Source organism: Bufo bufo, chromosome 4, assembly GCF_905171765.1.
Source record: "Bufo bufo chromosome 4, aBufBuf1.1, whole genome shotgun sequence".
Lineage (NCBI taxonomy): Eukaryota > Metazoa > Chordata > Amphibia > Anura > Bufonidae > Bufo > Bufo bufo.
This window is the reverse complement of record NC_053392.1, coordinates 183982214-184000895: the sequence shown is the minus strand read 5'-3', so window position 1 is coordinate 184000895 and position 18682 is coordinate 183982214. Positions and strand designations below refer to the sequence as shown.

General features: G+C 41.8%; 1 protein-coding gene and 1 long non-coding RNA gene across 2 annotated transcripts in view; one reads left to right on the top strand and one right to left on the bottom strand.

Annotated features, from left to right (window-relative positions):
- The window catches only part of KPNA4 (karyopherin subunit alpha 4), a 45253-nt gene extending 36948 nt beyond the window's left edge, over positions 1–8305 (top strand). Inside the window, exons 15-17 of the mRNA XM_040428170.1 lie at positions 2227–2389; positions 3425–3519; positions 6436–8305. Of these exons, the coding sequence (XP_040284104.1) occupies positions 2227–2389; positions 3425–3519; positions 6436–6534 (357 nt within the window). The 3' untranslated portion in view covers positions 6535–8305. The remainder of the gene's footprint in view (positions 1–2226; positions 2390–3424; positions 3520–6435) is intronic.
- LOC120997851 lies at positions 1849–18023 on the bottom strand. The gene is made up of 3 exons (XR_005778237.1): positions 17556–18023; positions 2700–2703; positions 1849–1868 (listed from the first exon to the last, which is right to left on the bottom strand). It is a non-coding gene; the product is annotated as an uncharacterized LOC120997851 (long non-coding RNA).
- Positions 18024–18682: the final 659 nt, after the last annotated feature.

Genomic DNA, 18682 nt, shown 5'->3' with positions numbered 1-18682 from the left:
CTATCCCGTAGTTTCTAAAACTTTTCTGGAGTGTCTACTTTAGGGGTGCATCAGGGGGGCTTCAAATGGGACATGGTGTCTAAAAACCAGTCCAGCAAAACCTGCCTTCCAAAAACCGTATGGCATTCCTTTCCTTCTGCGCCCTGCCGTGTGCCCGTACAGCAGTTTACGACCACATATGGGGTGTTTCTGTAAACTACAGAATCAGGGCCATAAATAATGAGTTTTGTTTGGCTGTTAACCCTTGCTTTGTAACTGGAAAAAAAAGTATTAAAATGGAAAATCTGCTAAAAAAAAGTGAAATTTTGAAATTGTATCTATTTTCCATTAAATCTTGTGCAACACCTAAAGGGTAAACAAAGTTTGTAAAATCAGTTTTGAATACCTTGAGGGGTGTAGTTTCTTAGATGGGGTCATTTTTGGGTGGTTTCTATTATGTAAGCCTCGCAAAGTGACTTCAGACCTGAACTGGTCACTAAAAATTGGGTTTTTGTAAATTTCAGAAAAATTTCAAGATTTGCTTCTAAACTTCTAAGCCTTGTAACATCCCCAAAAAAATAAAATCATTCCCAAAATAATTCAAACATGAAGTAGACATATGGGGAATGTAAAGTCATCACAATTTTTGGGGCTATTACTATGTATTACAGAAGTAGAGAAACAAACTTTGAAATCTGCAAATTTTTCCAAATTTTTAGTAAATTAGGTATTTTATGCAAAAAAAAAATTTTTTTTTTACTTCATTTTACCAGTGTCATGAAGTACAATATGTGACGAAAAAACAATCTCAGAATGGCCTGGATAAGACAAAGCGTTAAAGTTATCAGCACTTAAAGTGACACTGGTCAGATTTTCTAAAAATGGCCTGGTCCTTAAGTTGAAATAAGGCTGTGTCCTTAAGGGGTTAAGCAGATGTGGAGTGTGGACAGGGATTTTATTTTTTATTTCTTATTGCTAAAAATTTGCTCTAACTCCGTCCAATATAGACAAATCTTTGTTAGGAAACATTCTGTCTGACTTGCCTATGATACATTTAAGGGGTTGTCCCGTCTTGCTGTTACGAAGGCGAGCTGGGACTAAGCGCCAACCACCAGGAGGCCGGGAAACAGCAGGCCAATGTTCCGCTGTTTTAGTAGCTCGCATTGCAGTGCATGGTAGCTTTGGGAACAGCGAAGCACAGCAAGCAATGCTGTTTCCAAGTTAAGGAAACTGCATAGTTACTCATTCAATGTCCTGTTCATTCTGAGCTTTAAAGTCAAGGAAGCAGTTCTGTTAGTGATCGACAACTCTCCATCATAGAAAGAAGGCTGTCAATCACTGATTTGACCGCCTCCTTGATGTCAAAGTCTGGAATGAGCAGGAACTTAAATGAATAAATTACAAGTTTCACTGAACCTTTTCCCATAAAACTATATACCAATCTGCTGAGCTCTGATTAGGAGGACAGGTTTCCTTGTGCTGTTGCATGTCTCGGAGGATGCTGTAGACTGCCATTTACCCCTCAGTTGGGAGAAGTCACAGAACTTTTTAGTGAAGTATTACATTTTATTTACATAAAACAAACACTTTAGGCTACTTTCACACTAGCGTTCGGAGCGGATCCGTCTGATGTTTCATCAGACGGATCCGCTCCTATAATGCAGACGTTCGCATCCGTTCAGACCGGATCCGTCTGCATTATAACTTAGAAAATTTTCTAAGTCTGAAAGTAGCCTGAGCAGATCCGTTCAGACTTTACATTAAAAGTCAATGGGGGACGGGTCCGCTTGAAGATTGAGCCATATGGTGTCATCTTCAAGCGGATCCGTCCCCATTGACTTACATTGTATGTCTGGACGGATCCGCACGGCCAGGCGGACACCCGAACGCTGCAAGCAGCGTTCAGGTGTCCGCTCACTGAGCGGAGGCTGAGCGCTGGCAGGCGGATGCATTCTCACTGGATCCGCCTCCATTGAGAATGCATCAGGGCTGGACAGCTGCGTTCAGGACCGCTCGTGAGCCCCTTCAAACGGAGCTCACGAGCGGACACCTGAACGCAGGTGTGAAAGTAGCCTTAGCTGTACATTTTTGCTACCTAGGAAATAACTGTTAATGTCTAAATGATTGTGGGCTATATAGTAGTTTTAGAATCTGCCTTGTTAGCAAGACTACGTTTTTAAAAGCTTTTTCGATGTAATCCAGGTCTTCCCGACTCTTTGGTAATCAAAATGAATGGTCTTTTTCTAGGTTGCATATCTTATCCAACAAAATGTGATTCCACCATTCTGCAGCCTGTTGACTGTGAAAGATGCCCAAGTCATACAAGTAGTGTTAGATGGATTGAGCAACATATTAAAAATGGCAGATGACGAGGCGGAAACTATAGCCAATCTTATTGAAGAATGTGGAGGTAAGTACTTATCTTTACCTTGTTCTCGGCTTACTCTAACTGTAGACAAGCTATAGGTGTCCATTAGGTCCCGATTCCACACTTTCAGATAGAAAGAAGCTCAGGCTATAGTCGCATGAACCGGGCTGTAGTACTTGACATGGTTACACGTGTGTGGATGTAGATGCGTTGGTTACTGCAGTGCAAGTAATGCTGACTGGTGGTAGTGTGGTGGGTTAAATGCTCAGTGTGGCTGGTTTTTGGGAACTGATAATATAGCGTCGCGTTGAAGCATGTTAATGTTTATGGTTTTTACAGATTTAAATAGGACCTGTCTCCTCTCCTGACATGTCTGCTTGAGCAACTACTTGCATTCCCCATGTAATAATTATGGAGCATCATTTCTTAGGACTCTGTGATGTGCCATAATGTTATTCCTACAAGAAATTATGAATTACTTGCTAGCTGTTTGCAAAGAAGGTCCAGCTGAGTATTACCAGTCCCTGCACAATTGGATACCATCAAATCATTGCTGCCAGTGTCAGACTGAAGGGACACCTCCACCAATTGGTAACACCCAGCTGGACATTCTTTGCAAACCTCTGGCATTTCATTTGTAACTTTTACTAGCATAATAACAAAAGATCGGTACAACATAGTCCTAATAATAAATGCTCCAGAATTATTAAATGGAAAATGCACGTTGTTGCTAAAACAGACATATCAGGAGAGATGACAGGTCCTCTTTAAAGAACTGGAACCTCTGCTTACGTTCTTTTATTCCCCATGATATAACAGTTTTGTAGCATCCCCCCCCTGTTATTCCTCCTGGAAATGTAGGTATCTTTTGAGAACTGGATGTTAACATTCCTCTTGGCAATAGTTTGCTCCTACAGACTGGCACTGCCAGGACTGATTGGACAGACGCCAACAAAATAAACTGTTGCAGGCATCCATTGCTCTGTATTGTTGGTGCTTATAACTTTGCTAATAGTTACTACTGCAGCACAAGGTGTATAGGGCATTTACAATAACCTGGTGCGTCCATCTTTACAGGCCTGGAAAAAATCGAACAGCTGCAGAGTCATGAGAATGAAGATATCTACAAACTGGCGTTTGAAATAATCGACCAGTTTTTCTCATCAGATGATGTAAGTGGCCATAGGGCCTTGCCTGGTGGTGATTGAACTGGCACTCACTCCATACTGTAAATGTATTGTGTGATGTGATCCGTCAGGGTAGACCAGTTTCAAGAACTACAAATATTCTGAACTTGGATACTATTATCAAAGGTCTTGTTCTGGCAGATGAGATTCCAGTAGCCGTTTTCTACAGCATAGAGCAGATGAGTCTTGTTTTTGCCATATTTGTGTACTGCTTTCACTGGAAGATAGAAATGGCAGTATTTAAAACTGCACATTAATAAGTAGAAACTTATTACAGCTGTTGTGACTGAACTTTTCTACAACCTTCCTTTTTAAAATGTTCTAAATGGGCAAAAATTATTTTTATAATGTACTTTTTATTAATCAGAAATGCAGTTTTCTTGCTCAAATAGGCACCCAAAGTTGTGGGTGCTATTGTCTTAAAATGTATTCTAGTACAGGGCTGACATGATTTCACAGGGGGCCGCTGTATTTCTAATTTTATAAAGTATATTGCAAAACGTTTTTAGGCTATTTAGGACACTTTAAAGGAAGGCTGTAGAAACGTTTAGTTACTCTTTAATCATTGCCCCAGAGGATCATACACCCCCAATATTCAGTGTCTAGAAGAAAAATAATTGGTACTGAAGCCTTAGGCGTGTAAGGCTGGAAATATGCCCTTCTGTTTGATGCCAGAAATGGCCTCAGCAGGAGAAATAAGGGTCCTTTTACATTCCCCCTTTCCTTCTGGCTTTGGCCTGAAAAACAGGATAAAACTGCATGCGTGTTACTTCCCAGCCTAAAGGGCCATTTCAATTTTCCCTATAATTACCTGATCATTGGGCGGAGGTGATGGCTGCATTTACATAAAGCGGTCATCTCTGCTGAGGATAACTCTTTGTAGGGATGAATGGTCATAGTAGCAGAGTTTGATTATTTGATGGAAGCACATTCCTGTTTACGCAGAGCAATCAGCTTGAAGCGCTCCCCGGTGAATAATCTGCTGGGTATCTGCAGCACCTTTTTAGGCAACTTTCACACTCATTTGGTGTGGATCTGTCATGATAATACAACGTCTGCATCCGATCAGAACGGATCAGTTTGTATTATCTTTTAACATAGCCAAGACAGATCAGTCTTGAACACCATTGAAAGTCAATGGAGGACGGATCCGTTTTCTATTGTGCTGGATTGTGTCATAGAAAACTGATCCGTCCTCATTGACTTGCATTGTGTGCCAGGATAGATCTGTTTGGCTCAGTTTCATCAGATGGATGCAGCGTTTTGGTGTCCGCCTCCAAAGCAGAATGGAGACAGAACGGAGGCAAACTGAGGCATTCTGAGCGGATCTTTTTCCATTCAGAATGCATTTGGCGCAAAACTGATCCGTTTTGGACGCTTGTGAGAGCCCTGAACAGATCTCGCAAATGGAAACCAAAACGCCAGTGTGAAAGTAGCCTTACATGGAGTAGTTATCTGGAATGGGCATTCATAGAAGTGCTCATCCCCCCAATTACCCCGATCCTCTAAACCAATTCTGTTTTTTCTTGCACTACCTTTCCAAGAAGCCTTAGAGTTTTTGCTGTATGCTCGTTATTGCAATCATTGCATGTTCACCCTTAGAGCATTTACACTGGTGATGACTGTCAGGTTTCTGCTTAGACAAGGGGATGTGGTGGCAACTAAGAATCTTTCAGTCTGGCAGACTTTCCTGAAACGCCAGCAATAAATAAATTTGTTTCTTTTCCATGGATCGATTGCTGAATGCAATTCCATTCTATGGTAACTTCTCAAATTTGAACGATTGTTTGAAAACTCAAACTGTAATCACTCAAGCTAACTGACCCTTTAGTTGGTCTGTGATGCATCATATAGGTGCTGCTTTCTGTTGCCATCACACCCCAGTAAAGCCTACAATAGAATTTCCCTACTAAATGGCTCACGTGCACACATTGAATTTAACAGGAATTAACACGCCTGTATCTGACTCCGGAGGTAAGTTCATTGACTAAAGGCAAACAATGGATAAAAGGGTTACCACAAAAAATGTGGTCTGTGTTGGAAATGCAAACATGGGTCCAGTGCTGCATATAGTGCAAAACCTGTCATCTAGGTTCTTGTCCGCTCTGCCTGATTTGCAGTTGTTTTGTAATTTAAGCATTGGCACTGTGTGCCACTTGTAGAAATTATTTTAATTGGCACTAGGTGGTCTTTTTTTTTTCCATCCCCCCTCCTCCCCGTTAGGCTACTTTCACACTAGCGTTAATAGGGTGTCAATACCGGAAAAAAAAACACTTCCGATTTTGTCCCCATTGTCAATGGGGGCAAAAGTAACTGAATGGAATGCTCCAAAATGCGTTCTGTTCTCATACCAGAGAGCAAACCGCGGCATGCTGCAGTTTGCTTTCAGTCCTGGGATGCGGAGCAAGACAGATCCTGTAACCATGTGCTATGCCAGGATTAGCTGAGAGGGCTCCTGTCTGTGCCCACTTCACTAAGCTAAGAGTTCTGCTTGTCAGCTCTTAGCTTAGCGAAGCAGGCAGTCAGGAGCCCTCTCAGCTAATCCCGGCATAGCACATGGTTGCATATTGCTGCTCCTGCCTGTACTCAATGCTCTGCGCTCCCATCAATAAAATGTGTACAGCCCGTACTCCGTGCACCGCTGAGAAGTCAGCGGTGTACAGAGAAGTAGATTTTAAGTGCACAGCGAAACTTGTGCTTTAGGTAGGGAAAAGTGTAGTAAAAATACAAAAACATTAAAACTATATTACATAAAGTGTTAGGGCATTAGGGACAGGTTAACGAAAATGTATACAAAAGTTGCCCTTTAACTGCATCTACTTTCTTGGAAGTTATTACAAATACTAGAAAATGAATTGTGCCTGTTCACACTGTAATCATGCCTTTTTGTTTCCTCCTTAGATTGATGAAGATTCTAGCCTTGTTCCTGAGACAATACAAGGTGGAACATTCAATTTCAATTCGGCTGCCAATGTACCAGCAGAAGGGTTCCAGTTTTAGGAAGAATGGTTGGAAGTTAGGTACAGTGCAGCGCTGAAACTGGTTTGATCCATCAAGCTTGGCTCATGGGATCTGCTGCTGCATTAATCGGAGACAGAAATGTGAGGACTTCATTTGGATGACCGTAAAGACCAAATGATGTCAAGATGGCGAGTGGGTGCGAGTGAGAATGAGTGGCAAATGTAATGAAAACTTCACACCGAATGCTTATATAGGTTGTGCAGAGGAAAAGGGCTACAGGTCAAAGATCTTCAGTGCCTGAGAGGGATCATTGATCTAACAGAGCAAATGAGGAAAATGCAGTACTGTCATCATCAAGCCTTGTAAGCATTAAAGAAAAACATATGGGTAGGATGCCCACACAAGTCCAAGGAGAATGAGCCCAGGCCTTGCTAAGAAGCTCCGTATGAATGGACAGCAATGAATGAATGTCCCGGACACTGTCGTGGAGCTAGGCTCATTTTTACAAATGTGAGGCAATTCACTCATGAAGCAGACTCCCAGTCCAGGAGTGGCGTGTGTACGAGAGTATGGGTGTGGTGCTGTATGTGGACGCATGCAAGCTTGAATCGCCTTCAGAGGGTTGATCCTAAACCTAGAAAACTAAGTTCATAAGTGTTACCTTACACTGGACATCAAAACAAAGACCGCTATAGCAGCAGATTTTGGTTTACTCTGCAGCCTGTGTGCTTTTTTTTTTTTTTTTTTTTTTTTTTTACTTTCCTTTTTATTTTTTTATTTTAGTTTAACTTGTATGGCTTGTATATTTTAAGTTGCTTAGAAAAGAAGGAAATTGAAGAAGGCAACCCTGTGCACCTGCACCAGATAAATGTACGATGTTATGCAAACTGTTCCATATCATCAATGCTGATTTTGTATACAAAAAGATACGCATGAAAAGTAGACGTTCCCCCTTATTTTCTGTTTCTCCCCAGTTCATGAGATGCCATACAGAAAAAAAGATGGTTTCACGCAATCCTTTCATTTTCATGAGTATATTTGCATGTGGCAACGAGCAGCATAGTTTTCTTTTTTTCCTTAGATACATTTAGAGTCCTGTACTGATGTTTCAGTTGTGGTAGACACTGTGCTGTGTTCAATCCTATTAGTTCTCAAACATTTGTTTTCTATGAAAATGATATGGACACTTCTCAAACGATATTTGGTGCATTTGTACTGCTACGTTCAGATTATTAGGAGGTGTGATTTAGATGTACAAACTGATTCATGGTTTCAACACCTTTCACCTGCCTAAGCCCTTGCGTTGTTTTAGTCTTTTATCTATAGATGTAGGCAGCCATGAACAATCTATTTTGAGCCACTTTAGGGAGATAACTTTGTATTTTTTAAAACTTGCATTGAGGAGATGCAAGTGACTTTTAATTGGAAGACTGCCTCGTTCTGAGGTAATGCACACTAAATTAAAAGCAACAGGGATTTCTAGAAATACCAGAACTCTTAATAAGGTGGCTCATTGTAGGAAATGCTGTGCCTTCCCTCTGAGCACAAGTGTTGCATGAACAACCTAGAACTATAGCCACCATTAGCATCAATATCTACCTTTGTGTTAAAGATAACTGGTAAAACACTGTAGAGTGGATACAATTATTTTGTGAATCTTACTTTGTTGGATTAGAGTATTTTTGCAGCATTCCTAATCATCTGAGACATGGTTACAGTTTAAATCTAGAAACAGAAGCTAGCTTGTAAACATATTCATGTAGAAGACAAGCTAGACTGTCGTGGGAAATAAAGAATAATCCTGAAGACACAATTTCTGATTGCTTTTTTTTTGTCTTTTTTTTTTTTTTTTTCTTTTCTGCAGAAGAGAAATTTTAGAACCTACTTCATGATGGTTGTGTTTAAGGGCCTGCAAAATAAAAATGGGTACTAGATATTGTGTAGTAACTTCTCATGCACAAAAACTTTACCTACAACATTTAGGCTGGGTTCAGACCTGAGCATATTTTATATGCGCGTTTTTGTCGCGTGTTTTTATGCACGTTTTTTGCAATAGTAAACGCGCGTTTGTGTGATTGACTGCAGTGTCCTATGGCCACAAACGCGCGTCAAAACGCCCCAAAGAAGCTCAAGAACTTGTTTGAGCGTAGGGCGTTTTTCAGCGCGTTTAAACGCGCTGTAAAACGCTCAAGTGAGAACCAGGGCCATAGGGAAGCATTGGTTTTCATGTGTTGAGCGTTTTACAGCGCGTTTGAACGCGCTGTAAAACGCTCAAGTGTGAACCCAGCCTTAGATTTTATGGACTCATTGTACAGCGCAAGGAATATCTGCTCATTAAAGGGGGCTGTCTGTTTTGATACTGGCCTACCCTCAGGATAAATCATCATTATCTGATCGGTGGGGGGCTGCCTTCTGAGCTGCAGTATCTAGCATAGCTGCTATCCAGTGTGCTTGGTAAACTGCATGGAGGCTGTGGCACTCACTAGAGCGCTCCAGTGAACACTGCGGCTTCCTCAAACAAGTGATCGGTGAGTGCCGGGAGGCGGATCCCTGCCAACCCCATATTGATGACCTATCCCGAGGATAGGCCATAAATAAGACAATCCTGGAGAGAAGGTAGTGCTTTGTAATGGGAACGTTGTATACACTATGTTAAAGATCAGGAGAAGCTGATCAGATTGATATACTTTTTATTGGAAAAGATTCTGTGTAACTCATATAATTAAAATTCCTGCTTATCTGCTTGCCATGTGGACGGCTCTGTCTACAGTCTTACAGTGAACACTGTCAGTCATTGATAGGACCGGCCATATGGGGCTCTTAAGTATAGAAATGGCATAGACTTAAATGAATCTTTTCCGACCACTATATCCATGCTCTCATCAGCTCCTCCTGCTCTAGAACATGCTGCCTGCATGGGCCAGATTTACTAATAGTGGCGCACTTTACACTAAGAACACGAATCACAATCTCAAGACAAATTTACTACTCTGGCGAAAGGACCTTTTTATAAATTTGGAGTATCTGAAATGCTGCGCCAGATTTACGCTAGACTTCTGTTTGCCCAAACGGTCTCGTGTAAGACCAGGTTCACATCACTATTTAGCTTTCTGATGTCAGAAGAGCAGGGGGAAAAAACAGATCAGTTATTTTGAGCATCAATTATGGTTAGTTTGCATCACTTGCTAAAAAGTGAAGTGAACCCGGCCTAAATTAATGCCGCTTATAAGTTGATGTAGTTTGCTCCAAAAAATGCACCAACAGCTTATTAAAGTTGGTAAATGTGATGAAAAGCATGCATGCTGTTCTTCAGTGCAAAATGCTCCCAAAACTGGCACATATGCAATAGTAAATATGCCTCCATGTTTAAGGGGACTATTTTTTTGGGGGGTGGTTGACAGGCAAGTTTTTTACCCATTTAGTTTATGTACATGGATTCCAAAGTATATAGTCAATGTGCACCCACAGTTATGGTCTGTGATCTTTATCGGAAGTTGGTGCTTTCGGTTCATTTAAAGGCTATGTACTCCTTTTTAGAGGCAATTTTTGTTTTAATGGTGCATTGTACTCATGAGCTAAAAATCTTTTCTTTTTTTTTTCATTTGGTATTTATAAAAAAAAATATAGAATTATTTTTTTGTACAGAGCGGAGATGCTCTACTGGCAGGATCAACAATTTCTTATCTCCTCACACTATAAACACTCATCAAAGCTCAATCCTTATCTTACTGATAATAGTGATAAAGTGATAGTAGGATGCACACAGCTAGAAAAACGGTTAACCTTTGGGACAGAACGGCTCAATATTTTTAATAAAGACCAATTGAAAATTATTTTTAGACCCAAATGAGTAAATGCAAGCATTAAAAAAAAAATTGGCCCCAAAAGAGCACTTAGGGCCAGATTTATCAGTACACTTGGGCCTCATGCACACAACCGTGGTGTGTTTTGCGGTCTGCAAATTGTGGATCCGCAAAACACGGATGGCGTCTGTGTGCGTTCCGCAATTTGTGGAACGGCACGGACAGCCTTTTAATATAAATGCCTATTCTTGTCCGCAAAGCGGGGCCACGGAATGGAGCAACTGATGCAGACAGCACACGGAGTGCTGTCCGCATCTTTTGCGGCCCCATTGAAGTGATTGGGTCCGCATCTGAGCTGCCAAAACAACGGCTGTGTGCATGAGGCCTTACATCTTACTCCACTTTTACATATGTCCAAAGTCAGATTTATTAATGGTCCTTTATTACTGTGATAAATGTGGTTTGACGTTAGCAGTTTATCCTTCAGTAAGCGGCTTTACAAAAGTTGCACGTCTTTATGAAAGTCGCATAAACATGGTCCTCACGAGGGAAATTGCGCAATTTTTTTTGCACGATTTTTTGTGACTTTTTAAATTGACGCAATAGTAAATATGTCTAGATTCATTTACATAAGAAAATACGCCCACTTTCAGAAAACTGGCAGCAAGGGACACGCGCAATCGCTATCGCTAAAACGACGCAAAAATTAGCAACTTTTATTGGCTCTGCGCTATGCAGAGCCAATAAAAGTTGCTAATTTTTGCGTCGTTTTAGCGATTGCACAAAAATTAGTGACTTTTTCACTCCATTATTATGACTTGAGCTAATGATACATCTGGCCCATAGTCTTTAAAGAGGACCTTTCACTACTCTAAAAACTAACTATATCAGTGGGCAGAGTGGCGCCCAGGGGTCCCCCTGCACTTACTAGTATGTCTGGGCGCCGCTCCGTTCGCCCGGTATAGGCTCCGGTGTCTGCGCTCCCTCTGCTGTACTGGAGTGATTACTTGTATGAGGCGTGTCCCTTGCTGTAGCGCTGGCCAATCGCAGCGCACAGCTCATAACCAGGTTATGAGCTGTGCGCTGCGATTGGCCAGCGGTGCAGCAAGGGACACGCCTCATACAAGAAATCACTCCAGTACAACAGAAGGAGCGCAGACACCGGAGCCTATACCGGGCGAACGGAGCGGCGCCCAGACATACTAGTAAGTGCAGGGGGACCCCTGGGCGCCGCTCTGCCCACTGATATAGTTAGTTTTTAGTTTGTAGAGTAGTGAAAGGTCCTCTTTAAATAATACAGGATTATCCCCATCTTAACATTTGACATAATCATGGTATACCTCTGGGACCTATTTCAAGTGGGATGCTGTAAATGGAGATTTAGCTATGCATGCACAACTCACGCCATTGACTTCTATAGGTGTTCTGAAAAGAGCGACGCATGTTTATTACTATGGGTATGCTGTAAATGTTATGATGGGGGTAATGCTTTAAAGAGGGAGTGTCATCAGAAAACAACCTATTGTTAAAGTCAAGTGTTGAGATTATTTATTTTTATATCGCGCTATACATAAAAATTTTTTACTCTACATCCTGCAGTTTGAACACTGGCCACGAAGCTTAAAGGGAACCTGTCACCTCCAAAAGTGATATAAAACTGCCAGCATTACCTTATAGCAGCCCCCAGTCTGTAATTGATAGTGTGTGAGCTAGAAATTCGTCAATCCATACTTGTGAAATGTTTTTTTTATATATATATCTCCGAGTGCTCTGTTTGCAGTGAGCTTGAAGTCAAGGGGGCAGCGGCCTCCTTGCTTCAAGTCAAGCAATGCCTGCCTCTTTCCAGTCCCCTCCTGACTATGATTTACATATTTACCATTCCTTGGGATCATGCCAGTCTGGTGCCTGCGCGGTGCGCCGCTTGAGACTGCACAAACACGTCTCGGGCTCCTGCAGTCAGCCGGGCATAAATTTGTAAACTGCGCATGCGTGGGTGGTACTTCTGGTCTGAGGAGATCAGTTTTCAGCATTCATGTCATCAAAGGCAGGATTATTACAAAGAGGCTGATCACCTATATATGGATGACCTAGGAGTCACCTTTGACAATAGATGTTTGTCAAAGCTTATCTATTCTTCCCTTGTACAATGACTTCTGCGCATCAGATGTCTAGAAATCTCCCTCATGGAAGCCAGTGTTTTGTGTATGGCCCATGCAGCTCCTGTAAAGCATATCTCTAAAGGCTGAAAACAGCAGCTCTGGAAAGATGGCAGCTTCCATAATCATGTACAGAAAATAGAATGAAAAAGGATATGTGCTACTATCTAGTTTTAACTGGCAGAAATTTTATAGGTGCTACAGAAGAACTTCATTAAAAAGGTTGTCTGAGTATTTAAAACTGACATCCTCAGGATAGATCATCAGTATCTGCTTGCTGGGGGTCCAACTCGTGAGACCCCTGTCAATCAGCTGTTTGACTGGTCTGTGGCCTGTTCCTGTGACATCATATTTATCGTTCATGTTCGGTAGGTGCAGCTCAGTCCCATATACTAAGCACAGACGCTATCCAATGGATGGTGCAGTGTGTGCATGTCCTGAAGATCATCAATATTAGAAAATCTCTCAGTATTAGGGCTCATGCACACGGCCATATGTATTTTGCGATCTGCAACAAAATACGGATGATGTCCGTGTGCATTCTGTATTTTGCGGAACAGAACAGCTGGCCCCTAAAAGAACAGTACTATCCTTGCGCATAATTACGAACAATAATAGGACATGTTTAATTTTTTATTTTTTTTGGCTGAACCATTGAAATGAATGGTTCTGCATGTAGTCCGCAAAAAAACTGAACGGACACGGAAAGAAAATACGTTTGTGCATGTACCAGTAAAGAACATTAATTTGTCACCCTATTAACTAGGCCCATAGCTGATTCTGCAAGTTGATGTGTATATCAATTCTGCCCGGCTTTATTTTGCAGGCTCTAATGAATAGTTCTAGACAATGACCTTACACACCAGGATAAAACCAATTCTGGTGGCTACTGCTACACCTTATACATTTACAGACTAGTCCTTACAATCGCATTGATGTACAGTAGGGTTACTTATAGTCTGTAAAACATATAATGGCGCCACTATTCTACCTTCAAGACCATAGGTTGTTTGTGTTCCCTCCAGTTACCCTCCTATATGGGGAAATTACAAAATCTTGCACAAATGCAATTTTTCACTTGGGGCGAGCAGCTACCTGTAGTTATAGCTTGCTCTGTCCAACCGGTTGCTTTCTTTGAAATCCTAGTTAGGCTACTTTCACATTTAGCGTTTCAATTCCGCTATTGAGATTCATCACAGGATCTCAATGGCGGAAGAAAACACTTCAGTTTTGTCCCTATTCATTGTAAAGGTGGACAAAACTGAATGCATCAAAATGCATTCAGTTCCGTTTGGTTGCGCTCCCATCGCGGACAGAATAATACAACCGGATCCGTTCATGACTGATGCATGCGGTTGTATTATTGTAATGGAAGCGTTTTTGCTTAGATTGTGAGCCCCATTGGGGACTGTTGGAAGCTAATGTCTGTAAAGCGCTGCGGAATATAGTAGTGCATAAAATAAATAAAATCCATGTCTGTCCTGCAAAAAACGCAAATGTGAAAGTAGCCTAATTTGTAGAAGTCTTAATGTTCTCTCCATTGCTGTTATAGAAATGGTTGTTTGTAAATGACTTGACTGATGTGTGCATATCTAGCTTGCAAAGGCCTTACAGTCCAGCTTGGGTCACACACACTTCCTGCACTGCCACAAATTGTGTGACCAAACCTTAACACATGGTGGTGGTCTTCACGCTAGCTGTTGGGTTGCAGTCGTATAGTGATAGTTTTGTTTCACGATATAACTTCTTTAATGTAGGTAAATGGACAAATATTTGGTTAGATATTTTAACCTGATTGGAATGGCTAAAAGGAGGTTCATCTTTTCCAAATGAGACATATGCCCCATGAAGATAGACATGTCTATACATGGTGCCTCCAAGGGACACAGCAGCTTCTAGTAAATCTGTTTTAACATGCAGCAGAATGGTAACTGAAATTGACTGAGTAACTGCTCCTGAAATAGAAAATTCATAGTAACCTGCTCCTCGCTGCGCTGTTTCTCTGCGCGCTCTGGCGGTAAACACTCCAGGCAACAGCGTGGATGCAGTAGGTACTGTAAGTGTGAATTTTCTGATTCAGAAAGCAGGCTGTGGACAGAGATAAAAAGAAGTTACTGGAAAACCTCTTTAAGACAACTGAGAGAACACTTGTGGTGGGGGGATCGCTCCTGTTCATGGAGCAGTTGTAGCTTCTACTCCACAAACACTTTATGCGAAGGTTAGATGCACTTCTGAAGTTTGTTCCATACATCTAGTTAAGGTACCTTCCATAACTTTGTGAATATGTAAATATGTCAGTGGTCCATTAAATGTTAAGGTAGGTGGGGGCAAATAAAAGAACACTCGATGTTCTGATGCAATGGACTGTAAGTGAACCAAGGTGAGGATATTCTCTCATTAAAAACCACAACTTCCTCTTCTTGGTGTTAAAGGGACAACTCCGTCAGAAAGGTAGTGGTTTTTGTTTTGTTTTTTTAAACTTTACTAGAAAACACATCAAACCGTCAGCAGTCTGTAGTATGAATAGAAAACTGTATTTTTGGTACAATGCACCAAAAACCTGAAAAAAGACTTTTATTCAATTGGCTGTGTTATGTAAGTGATACTCTTGAAGTCAATCGTGCCCCGGCCCCTTTCCTGCCTCTTAACGTTTGATAGGATTTCCAATTCCGTCACTACTGGACGCTCAAACGTAGTCTTTGGCGTGTGCGGTGTCCCTGCAATGCCGGTGCCTGTGAACTGTTCAAATCTGCTGTGAGAGAGTTTAGAGGCTCAATGTTCAGACACGCGCACATGAGTCTGAAGCGCCCGGCGGTGAAGGAATTGGACATTCTATCAATCAAATGCTAAGGGGAGAGAAAGGGGGCGGGTGCGCTTGACTTCAGCTAAGAAAGCCGCTGCCCACTTGACTTCAAGAATATCGTTTACATAGCGCGGCCAGTTGAATAAAGGTCGCTTTTTGGACTTTTGGTGCATTGTACAGAAAAGACAGACCTTTATAAGTAGAGATGAGCGAATTTCAGGTTCTAAAATTGGTTTACTGCTAAAAGGTGAATTGTTTTATGGATTCTGTTACCACGGACGATAATGCAATTCTATGACTGAATGCATAACGGAATACCTATAGAGGCATTCCGTCATAGAATTGCATTATCGTTCTGGGGTAACAGAATCCATAATACAGTTCAGCTTATACCAGTAAACGAAGCGTGAACAAATTTCAAAATATGAAACTCGCTCATCTCTATAATCGTACTACAGGCTGCAATAAGGTACTGCTGGCGGTTTACTATGTGTTTTCTAGGTGACAGGTTCCCTTTAATAAATACGCCCACAAAAGAGCATTGCATTTATCAGTGTAATGTTCTAATTAAGTCACTAATCCCCCTTTCCTCTCTGGTCACTGAAGAGAAAGTTAAAGGGGTATTCCAATCTCACATTGACATATTGCTAGGATGTGCTATCAATATCGGATAGGTGCAGGTCCCACCATAGACCCGCTCCGATCTCCAGTACGGGCCCCCAAAGTGAAGGCGATCGCACAGCGCAAGCACAGCTAACCCCCATTCACCACCATGGGAGTTTCAAAAATATCAGATTGCTGGGTTGGTGCTTTCTGGCAGTTCCATGGTGGTTAAGTGAGAGTTGTCCGTGCATGTGCGGTGCGCTCCCTGTTCACTGCAATAGGGATTCTGAACATAATCGAGCACTCACTATTTTCGGAACTCCAATAGCAGTGAATGGAGGGCATGTCCTGCGTGTTCTTTTGCTTTTGGGGCCTTGTCCTGGACATAAGAGCGGGTCCCAGTGGTGAGCACCTTTGTGACATTGATTGCATATCCTAGCGATATATGCCATCAATGTCTGAGATGGGTATAACCCTTTAAGACCCAGGGCAGGAAGTAGAATACATTAAGTGACATCAAAAATTATCTGACAGCCATTTACCCATCTTTTATAAATAAAAATGTACATAGAACATGCACATACAGGCTGTTAATGTGGTAAATATACTTGATGGTATTGTCCTTTTAACAAAGCGGAGTCTAGTTTACTGCAGGAGAGACTTTCCATGGTTTGAGATATAGCTGCAGTGGTGACTCTAGAAACAATATATAAGGGGGTGGGGGACACATAACATACCACAGTCAAAAATGTGGGGGGGGGGGGGGGGCGGCACTAATTTTCACCACTTAATCATACTACTGAAAAAAAACTAAATAAGTATATATAAATAAAATTACAAAATACGAGCGCATTGCGGTATGCAGGGATACCTTTTTATTGTACTAACCTAATACTTAAAAGACAAGCTTTCTAGAGTTTTCCTTTCGTCCACGGTATTGCTTCAGACCTGAGAGAGAAACACTCTCAAACTTTTCTTTATAGTTTAAAGCAGCTTCAGCAAACACCAGGGCTGTGTAAATAACCCCATATGTTAAACATGTCACTAAAGAAGACCAATGAACAGACGCTCACAGGCTTATTCACAAAAGGGTGAAGAGTTTGGAGAAGGGAACAACTGAATCGGAAAGTAAGCGTAATTGGAGAATTTTTTTCAAATCAGCGATGTTGTCCTATATTGGTCACTTCTCCTGACTTCTCCAAACTCTTCACCCTTTTGTGAAATAACCCTGTGGGTGTTGGTGTGTGCAACGAATACTACTTATTCTGCTTGTAACACAGAATGCGCTGGTCAGGGGTGCATGTAACGCAGGGGGTGCTGGTTCGTGGTGCATCGCAGATAGAAAAGGTACTTACAGTTCTGATGTGCTCTGTCCTCGTGCCTTCTTCCTCTAGGCGTGGTGGCAGGGGGAGGGGCGCGCAACGATGTTTTCTGATGTTAAATCCCCTAGCGCATTCTTTTCTGCCTCTGCAGGCTCTGCTAGGCTGAAATACACAGGCAGCCAATGGCAGTGATGCCCTCTCCCTCCCAGCCAATAGCAGCTGAGGTGGAAGCGGGGGAAGAGTCACTTGGCTGCCGAGGAGCCCGTACTGAAGCGGGTGGGCAGCACTTTCAGTTTGGCAATACAGTACAGCTGCGATCTGTCAAACGGTGGCCAGCGGTTTTGGGGGGGGGGGGGGGCAGGCAAGGAATAACCTGAAGGGGCAATTGCTATGTAAGCTGCATATTGGATGGAATTCAGCTGCTTGACTGATATTGTGCTGGGAGTTCCTGTTGGATGAGTGGGAGAAGGCTGGTCATCCACAGTAGGTAGTCGATAGCAGCAATGTGAATAGCTCAGATTACAGGATAGAAGATGTTTTTTGTTTTGTTTTTTACCCCCAGTTGGAGGGATAAAATCTTGGTGCCGACAAAACTCTGGCTAAATCGTTCTGTAACATGGATAATAAATATGGAGTTTGCTTTCAGAAACTCTAAACAGAATCCAGGGGTGCCAGACACCTTCTCATGTTACTTTGGGGAGATTATAGGATTTGTGCACTTTTTCACAGATATGTCATTGAGGTATCTACCTAATCTGAAAATAAAGGGGCCACAGTCCTTTCAGGCACCATGCCCCATTGGCTTGTAACTTTCACAATTCCATATATCCAAGGTTTAAATTCTTGAAAATCCCACTATCTTTAGTGGATATCTCATGCCTGCTCAGACCAGGATAATGCTATCTTCTAATGTCTGAAGATAGAAAATGAGAGCAAGGAACAGCAAGTAGAAGTAAATCCGTTTTTGGGGCTTTAATCCAGGTTTGGATTTGGTGGTCTGCAGTAATTGCTGCGGATGTGTAGGGTGTGGCTTCTCAATCCACATGGCGTAGATGGAATTGATTTACTCGACTACCAGACTGGGGATGTAAGCCGATTCTACTGTTACATTAGGTGTAGCTAAATAGATTGTATTTAGGCCATAGTTTTATGAAACTTTCCAAGTTAAGTAGGTTAGATAAGTATTTCTATTTATGGCCGACAACACAATAATCCTGTCCCATGTTAATCTCATAGGTGCCCACCCATTTCAACACTTACTCTTTTTAAATAGCCTACCTATAAATCCTATGTTATAGAGTATGTATGATATTCTCACGAGCCGGCAGCCCTAGCATCTAGTGTTTTTGATGACTTTTTAACCCTATTCTAAACCTTTTATGTATATTTGCATGGACATTGCGCCCTTTAATGTGGCATGCTGATGAAACAAGCATACTTGTGAAGGCTGTCTCGACCTAAGCAGAATATATCATGTGTATAGTTGCTGTATCTAGTGAA